Consider the following 9572-nt stretch of genomic DNA (forward strand, 5'->3'; position numbering starts at 1 on the left):
CGTCATGTGAATTCTAACAGGAACATGTGTTTGGAGATCTGGTTTCCATTTAAGGTTTTGCTGGAAATCCCAGTGGTAATGTTAGAGTAATGTCGATAACACAGCAAATGGTCTGTTTGTGGTTCTTCGAGGACCAAGGCGAGGAGTGAAGAAACTTCTTACACGATGCTTATTAATCCACTAATCACATTTATTCCATAGACTATTAAGAATATATTGTTAATGAAATAAAAAAGCTGAAATGCCAAAATAGATAGAGTGTAGGGTTGTAGGATAAACTGGCATTAGTATAGTACTGCGATACTAATTAATCACATTCGGTAGAGATGTCCGATAATATCGGCCTGCTGATATTACCGGCCGATAAATGCGTTAAAATGTAATATCGGAAATTATCGGTATCGTTTTTTTTTATTATCGATATCGTCTTTTTTTTAAATTAAATCAACATAAAAAAACACAAGATACACTTACAAAAAAACTCCCTCCCCCATTTACACTAATTCACACAAAAGGGTTGTTTCTTTCTGTTATTAATATTCTGGTTCCTACATTATATATCAATATATATCAATACAGTCTGCAAGGGATACAGTCCGTAAGCACACATGATTGTCCACTAATAGTACTAACCTTTAACAGTTAATTTTACTAATTTTCATGAATTACTAGTTTCTATGTAACTGTTTTTATATTGTTTTACTTTCTTTTTTATTGAAGAAAATGTTTTTAATTTATTTATCTTATTTTATAAAAAATTTTTTAAAGTACCTTATCTTCACCATACCTGGTTGTCCAAATTAGGCATAATAATGTGTTAATTCCACGACTGTATATATCGGTATCGGTTGATATCGGTATCGGTAATTAAAGAGTTGGACAATATCAGAATATCGGATATCGGCAAAAAGCCATTATCGGACATCTCTAATATTCGGTACTATTCCGCCTCTAAAAAGTACCGGTCCATCACACATACACCCCCCGCCAATATGTTACTGCATAAAAGACAATACTGTAATGGCCTTTACACTGGGTTCTCTAAACACGCTGTAAAGTAGCTGCAGTACATCCAGAATGCTGCTGCTGGAGTCCTGACTAGAACCAGGAAATATGACCATATCAGTCCAGAGTTCAGGTCACTGCACTGGCTTCCTGCTGCTCAGAGAATAGACTATAAAGCGGCTCTGCTTGTGATCTAGTCTTTCCATGGTCTTGTACCAAAATACATCTCTGACAACCATATGAACCATCCAGAGGAGGGGTCCCCAAACTTTTTGACTCAGGGGGCCGCATTGGGGTAAAAACACTTTAGTATGGGGAACATATTCACCATTAATTAGTTGCTTATTAAAGTAACAAAGACTTAATTTATAGTTATTTGGACACTAGGGGAACATATAAGGGTTAGGGTTAGGGTTACTAATAAGCAATAATTCTGAGGTTAATGAGGGAAGACTCTTAGTTAATGGTTTACTGGTTGTATAATAAGGCCATGCAGAATAAAGCATTAATAAGTACTTAATAATGACTAATTATGAGCCAATATGCTACTAATTTGCATGTTCATATGCAACTAATTAATGGTGAATATGTGTTCCCCATACTAAAGTGTTACCATATATATATATATATATATATATATCTATATCTATATATATATATATATATATATATATTCCGAGCGCGATGATGTCACGTAATCGATGGGAAAATGCATTTTTAGACAATATGATTTGCCTGAGCGGCGAGGAGACACCGAGAGTAACAAGCGGTAAAAAATGGATTAGAAAGGACAGATTTTAAAAAATAATAATAAAAAGAAATATATAATAATTTTGTAGTTTGGGGCCCTTGATCAAGAGCTCTGCCCGGAGTCAAGACCAAACACGGTGAGGCTGCGTTTCAGGTTAGTGCTCCTAAAATCTGGAATAGACTTCTAGAAGACTTTAACGTTGGCAATGTTCAAATAGAGGCTGAACACACTTTTATTTAACTGTGCATATGACAACTGACAGTATGTTATGCACACTCTTTGATTTGTATTTGAATTACAATAGTTTGTGATGATTTTACTTAATTTTTAAAATTTGAATTATGATTTTACTTTTAATTTTGCCTTTTTGTATGATATGTATATCCTGTGTATAAATAAACTTGCATTGCCTTTAAAACATTTGCTGTGAGCATGTTGCGAACCGCCACTTTGAGTGATTAATGACAAAATGTAATGCATTAAAATGCCTATGTTGGCCATCATGTACCGTATGTCAACGTCGTGTACTGAAATAACTTGTTACTATAATACAAGATATGGAATTTGAGGGTCGTCATGACTACTGTGTAATGAACGCTGATTGACAATGTCAGCCATGTCTTGACTAAGTGACAACGTTGTTAAGGTTTTGTGTTAACAAGCCATCAAATCATCAACACCAAATACGAGGAGGCACCTGTCTGGTATTTGTCAAAGTCCACTTTGTTCAAGGGAGTGTGTGTTCAGAATGTGTGTGTGCATCCACAGCAGCTGCCCCTCCAGCCGAGTCTCTTGGTGTAAATTGGAACACAATCAAATCTGGCAGACAAATCCTATTATTTATTTGTGTCTTATTTTTCCGTCCCCACAATACTTTCCCCTAATCATTTTAACAAAGTTAATTAGCATAACTCATTTTCTCGTTCAATTCAACTACGGTTTATTCTCAAAATGACATTTGGGGGAGGCGGTTGGTGATGAAATTCCCTTTATTAATACGGGTGTCCAGAGTGTGTCATTGCCCCAACAGGAAGGCGGGGTACCGGGACAAATGCTAAATTAAGAGTCCATAAAGTGATGGGGAATTAGGAGAAGTCTTTCTGATGAAGCGTCCTGTTCATCCGGAGAGGATATGCTTCACAAAGGAGGAGTAGTTGATGCACCCGTTGGCGTCCTCCTGCCCGGCCATGAGTCTGTCCACCTCGTCCTCCGTCATCCTCTCCCCGAGCGTCGCCAGGACGTGGCGCAGCTCGGCCCCCATGATGGTGCCGTTACCCTCCTTGTCAAACACCCTGAGGCCCTCCACGAAGTCCTCGAAGTTGCCCTGGTCTTTGGCGCGGGAAATGTGCTGCAGCATGGGCAAGAAGGTCTCAAAGTCCACCATCTTGGAGCTCATGTCCTCCGGCCGCGGCTTCCCCAGCACCTTGAGGACGTCGGCATTGGTCGGGTTCCGGCCCAGGGCTCGCATCACATCCCCGCACTGGGCGTACGTGATCTTCATTTCACCTTTCGGGGTTCGGTCGAACAAGGTGAAGGCCTCTTTGAACTCCTCGATTTGATCGTTGGTGAATTCGAGAGTGATGCTCTTAGGGTCGAAGTCGGGTTCCTTTGGTTGGTCGGGCAGAGGCTCGGGAGTCGGCTTGGAGGCGAGAGTCTTGGGTTCTGGCTTTTTGAGCTCTGGTTTCTTTGGTTCAATCTTCTTGGGTGCCATGTTTGACGGGGATTGAGGGGCGAGCTTGAAACAAGAAAGCCTGAAAGGGATTGAAAAGGACTCCGGTGCACAGAGGCCCAACTCGCTTTGCCCAGCTTTTATACGCGATTCCTTCCAGGGAGCCACACTGCAATTTCCTACAGCACGCTATAAAAGGAAGAAACCCGAAATAGATATCCCATAGCAAGTGATGTCAACATTAAGTATTGTTCTCAGCTGTTGTCATCTGGCCGCCGGTGCTCTTTGCTGTCATTAGCCAGGGTCCAGTTGCATTAGGCCAAAAATGTTCTGTATCTCTGATGGACAAAGGGATCAGAGCACAGATAATATATCAAGCCACCAGGGAGAGTGACTGAAATAGCTTTTCTCGGCAACTGTTAAAAAGTCTGGGAATCAGTGCTTTCTGCGGGAACATCTCTGTTTTTATTTGACTGATTGCGTCCTGTCTCAATTAGGCATAACTCAATTTCACAGCCTTCTTGTAATAGCCTATCATTATCAAGTGTAAATATGTGCACGGACAGTAAAAAAAACCAAAAAAAAAAACAGCCAATTTAATTACTTGCTGGTGCTTATTCATGGAAACTTTTATTACAGAAGTGATTCAGTTTCTGTGCAAACGTTCCCATTCAAGAGTTATTATACTGTACTGGTGTATGGTCTACCGCCCTAGTGGCTCCCTGTAGCATTTTCAAAATGCATGAAAAATTGAAAAAGATAAGGGAAAAAATATGTTTTTTGTTTTAATATGATCTCTGTAGGATGACAAACATGACACAAACCTTCCTAATTGTTAGAAATCCCTCTGTTTATATTAAACATGCTTCACTGACAAGATTATTTGGCTAGCGCCGTTTTGTCCTACTAACTGTGGCGGTCCTTTAACTCATCGTAGTTTGTTTACATGTACAACTTTCTCCAACACTGCCACAAAAAGGGATCTGCAACCTTTCTGTGCAAACGTTACCATTCAAGAGTTATTATACTGTACTGGTGTATGGTCTACTGCCCTAGTGGCTCCCTGGAGCTTTTTCAAAAATGTATGAAAAATGGAAAAAGATGAGGGAAAAAATATATTTTTTGTTTTAATATTGTGTCTGTAGGAGGACAACATGACATACACATTTCTAATTGTTAGAAATCCCACGGTTAATATTAAACATGCTTCACTGATGAGAGTATTTGGCTAGCGCCGTTTTGTCCTACTAATCGTGGCCGTCCTTGAACTCAACATAGTTTGTTTACATGTACAACTTTCTCCGACGCTGCCACAAAAGCTCTTTAGCGCCGCCATAGTGGCTCCATGGAGCTTTTTCAAAAATATATGAAAAATGGAAAAAGATGAGGGAAAAATATATATTTTTTGTTTTAATATGGTTTCTGTAAGAGGAAAACATGACATAAACCATCCTAATTGTTAGAAATCCCTCTGTTTATATTAAACATGCTTCACTGATAAGAGGATTTGGCTAGCGCCGTTTTGTCCAACTAACTGTGGCGGTCCTTTAACTCACCGTAGTTTGTTTACATGTAGAACTTTCTCCGACGCTGCCACAAAAAGAGGTCTGCAACCTGCGGCTCTTTAGCGCCGCCCTAGTGGCTCCCTGGAGCTTTTTCAAAATGCATGAAAAATGGAAAAAGATAAGGGAAAAAATATATTTTTTGTTTTGATATGGTTTCTGTAGGAGGACAACATGACATAAACCTTCCTAATTGTTAGAAATCCCACTGCTTATATTAAACATGCTTCACTGATGAGAGTATTTGGCTAGCGCCATTTTGTCCTACTAACTGTAGCAGTCCTTTAACTCACCGTAGTTTGTTTACATGTGCAACTTTCTCCGACGCTGCCACAAAAGGGGGTCTGCAACCTGCGGCTCTGTAGCGCCGCCCTAGTGGTTCCCTGGAGCTTTTTCAAAATGCATGAAAAATGGAAAAAGATAAAGGAAAAATATGTTTTTTGTTTTAATATGGTCTCTGTAGGATGACAAACATGACACAAACCTTCCTAATTGTTAGAAAACCCTCTGTTTGTAATAAACATGCTTCACTGATAAGATTATTTGGCTAGCGCCGTTTTGTCCTACTAACTGTGGCGGTCCTTGAACTCATCGTAGTTTGTTTACATGTACAACTTTCTCCGACGCTGCCACAAAAAGGGATCTGCAACCTTTCTGTGCAAACGTTCCCATTCAAAAGTTATTATACTGTCCTGGTGTATGGTCTACTGCCCTAGTGGCTCCCTGGAGCTTTTTCAAAATGCATGAAAAATGTAAAAAGATAAGGGAAAAAATGTGTTTTTTGTTTTAATATTGTGTCTGTATTGTAGCTGAGATAGGCTCCAGCGCCCACCGCGACCCCAAAGGGAATAAGCGGTAGAAAATGGATGGATGGATGGATTGTGTCTGTAGGAGGACAACATTACATAAACAATCCTAATTGTTAGAAATCCTTCTGTTTATATTAAACATGCTTCACTGATGAGAGTATTTGGTGAGCGCTGTTTTGTCCTACCAATTGTGGAGGTCCTTTAACTCACCGTAGTTTGTTTACATGTACAACTTTCTCCGACGCTGCCACAAAAAGGGTTCTGCAACCTGCGGCTCTTTAGCGCCGCCCTAGTGGCTCCCTGGAGCTCTCTCAAAAATATATTCAACATGGAAAAAGATAAGGGAAAAATTATATCCTTTGTTTTAATATGGTTTCTGTTGGAGGACAACATGACATAAACCATCCCAATTGTTAGAAATCCCTCTGTTTATATTAAACATGCTTCACTGATGAGAGTATTTGGCTAGCGCCGTTTTGTCCTACTAATCGTGGCCGTCCTTGAACTCAACATAGTTTGTTTACATGTACAACTTTCTCCGACGCTGCCACAAAAGCTCTTTAGCGCCGCCCTAGTGGCTCCCTGGAAGCTTTTTCAAAAATATATGAAAAATGGAAAAAGATGAGGGAAAAAAAAAAAAGTTTTAATATGGTTTCTGTAGGAGGACAACATGGCATAACAATTCCTAATTGTTAGAAATCCCACTGTTTATATTAAACATACTTCACTGATGAGAGTATTTGGCTAGCGTCGTTTTGTCCTACAAACTGTGGCGGTCCTTTAACTCACCGTAGTTTGTTTACAAGTACAACTTTCTCCGACACTGCCACAAAAGGGGGTCTGCAACCTGCGGCTCTTTAGCGCCGCCCTAGTGGCTCCCTGGAGCTTTTCAAAAATATATTAAACATGGAAAACGATGAGGGAAAAAATATATTTTTTGTTTTAATATGGTTTCTGTAGGATGACAAACAGGCCCCAATCTTCCTAATTGTTAGAAATCCTTCAGTTTATATTAAACATGCTTCACTGATGAGAGTATTTGGCTCGCACCGTTTTGTCCTACTAATCGTGGCGGTCCCTGAACTCACCGTAGTTTGTTTACATGTACAACTTTTTCCGACGCTGCCACAAAAGGGGGTCTGCAACCTGCGGCTTTTTAGCGCCGCCCTAGTTGCTCCCTGGAGCATTTTTCAAAAATATATGAAACATGGAAAAAGATGAGGGAAAAAATATATTTTTTGTGTTAATATGGTTTCTGTCGGAGGACAACATGACATAAAAATTCCTAATTGTTAGAAATCCCTCTGTTTATATTAAATATGCTTCACTGATAAGAGTATTTGGCTAGCGCTGTTTTGTCCTACTAACTGTGGCGGTCCTTTAAGTCATCGTAGTTTGTTTATTTGTACAACTTTCTCCGACGCTGCCACAAAAAGGGATCTGCAACCTTTCTGTGCAAACGTTCCCATTCAAGAGTTATTATACCGTACTGGTGTATGGTCTACTGCCCTAGTGGCTCCCTGGAGCTTTTTCAAAAATATATGAAACATGGAAAAAGATGAGGGAAAAAATATATTTTTTGTGTTAATATGGTTTCTGTCGGAGGACAACATGACATAAAAATTCCTAATTGTTAGAAATCCCTCTGTTTATATTAAATATGCTTCACTGATAAGAGTATTTGGCTAGCGCTGTTTTGTCCTACTAACTGTGGCGGTCCTTTAAGTCATCGTAGTTTGTTTATTTGTACAACTTTCTCCGACGCTGCCACAAAAAGGGATCTGCAACCTTTCTGTGCAAACGTTCCCATTCAAGAGTTATTATACCGTACTGGTGTATGGTCTACTGCCCTAGTGGCTCCCTGGAGCTTTTTCAAAATGCATGAACAATGTAAAAAGATAAGGGAAAAAATGTGTTTTTTATTTTAATATTGTGTCTGTATTGTAGCTGAGATAGGCTCCAGGGCCCCCCGCGACCCCAAAGGGAATAAGCGGTAGAAAATGGATGGATGGATGGATTGTGTCTGTAGGAGGACAACATGACATAAAAAATCCTAATTGTTAGAAATCCTTCTGTTTATATTAAACATGCTTCACTGATGAGAGTATTTGGCTAGCGCCGTTTTGTCCTACTAATCGTGGCCGTCCTTGAACTCAACATAGTGTGTTTACATGTACAACTTTCTCCGACGCTGCCACAAAAGCTGTTTAGCGCCGCCCTAGTGGCTCCCTGGAGCTTTTTCAAAAATATATGAAAAATGGAAAAAGATGAGGGGAAAAAAAAAAAAAAAAGTTTTAATATGGTTTCTGTAGGAGGACAACATGACATAAAAATTCCTAATTGTTAGAAATCCCACTGTTTATATTAAACATGCTTCACTGATGAGAGTATTTGGCTAGCGTCGTTTTGTCCTACAAACTGTGGCGGTCCTTTAACTCACCGTAGTTTGTTTACATGTACAACTTTCTCCGACACTGCCACAAAAAAGGGTCTGCAACCTGCGGCTCTTTAGCCGCAGGTTGCAGGTCCCTGGAGCTTTTCAAAAATATATTAAACATGGAAAACGATGAGGGAAAAATATATTTTTTGTTTTAATATGGTTTCTGTAGGATGACAAACATGACATGAACCTTCCTAATTGTTAGAAATCCCTCTGTTTATATTAAACATGCTTCACTGATGAGAGTATTTGGCTAGCGCCGTTTTGTCCTACTAATCGTGGCGGTCCTTGAACTCAACATAGTTTGTTTACATGTAGAACTTTCTCCGACGCTGCCACAAAGGGGGGTCTGCAACCTGAGTCTCTTTAGCGCCGCCCTAGTGGCTCCCTGGAGCTTTTTCAAAATGCATGAAAAATGGAAAAAGATAATGGAAAAAATATATTTTTTGTTTTGATATGGTTTCTGTAGGATGACAGACATGACACAAACCTTCCTAATTGTTTGAAATCCCTCTGTTTAAATTAAACATGCTTCACTGATAAGAGGATTTGGCTTGCGCCGTTTTGTCCTACTAACTGTGGCGGTCCTTTAACTCACCGTAGTTTGTTTACATGTAGAACTTTCTTCGACACTGCCACAGAAAGGGATCTGCAACCTTTCTGTGCAAACGTTCCCATTCAAGAGTTATTATACTGTACTGGTGTACGGTCTACTGCCCTAGTGGCTCCCTGGAGCTTTTTCAAAAATGTATGAAAAATGGAAAAAGATGAGGGAAAAAATATATTTTTTGTTTTAATATTGTGTCTATAGGAGAACAACATGACATAAACCTTCCTAATTGTTAGAAATCCCACTGTTTATATTAAACATGCTTCACTGATGAGAGTATTTGGTGAGCGCCATTTTGTCCTACTAATTGTGGAGGTCCTTTAACTCACCGTAGTTTGTTTACATGTACAACTTTCTCCGACGCTGCCACAAAAAGGGGTCTGCAAACTGCGGCTCTTTACCGCCGCCCTAGTGGCTCCCTGGAGCTTTTTCAAAAATGTATAAACAAATTGAAAAAGATGAGGGAAATAACATATTTTTTTGCTTTAATCTGGTTTCTATAGGAGAACAACATGACATAAACCTTCCTAATTGTTAGAAATCCCACTGTTTATATTAAACATGCTTCACTGATGAGAGTATTTGGTGAGCAGCCGTTTTGTCCTACTAATTGTGGCGGTCCTTTATCTCACCGTAGTTTGTTTACATGTAGAACTTTCTCCGACGCTGCCACAAAGGGGGGTCTGCAACCTGAGTCTCTTTAGCGCCGCCCTAGTGGCTCCCTGG

General features: G+C 39.8%; 1 protein-coding gene across 1 annotated transcript; it reads right to left on the reverse strand.

Annotated features, from left to right (window-relative positions):
• Positions 1-2587: 2587 nt before the first annotated feature.
• On the reverse strand, positions 2588-3655 carry LOC133574487 (myosin light chain 4-like). The gene has a single exon (XM_061926647.2). It carries the CDS (start codon positions 3465-3467, stop codon positions 2874-2876), a length of 594 nt encoding a protein of 197 aa, XP_061782631.1. The 5' UTR covers positions 3468-3655; the 3' UTR covers positions 2588-2873.
• Positions 3656-9572: the final 5917 nt, after the last annotated feature.

Source organism: Nerophis lumbriciformis, linkage group LG32, assembly GCF_033978685.3.
Source record: "Nerophis lumbriciformis linkage group LG32, RoL_Nlum_v2.1, whole genome shotgun sequence".
NCBI classification, from domain to species: domain Eukaryota; kingdom Metazoa; phylum Chordata; class Actinopteri; order Syngnathiformes; family Syngnathidae; genus Nerophis; species Nerophis lumbriciformis.

What these genes read in the sequence shown, in the direction of transcription:
- LOC133574487 (XM_061926647.2), bottom strand. Translation starts at nt 3,467, where the DNA reads ATGGCACCCAAGAAGATTGAACCAAAGAAACCAGAGCTCAAAAAGCCA.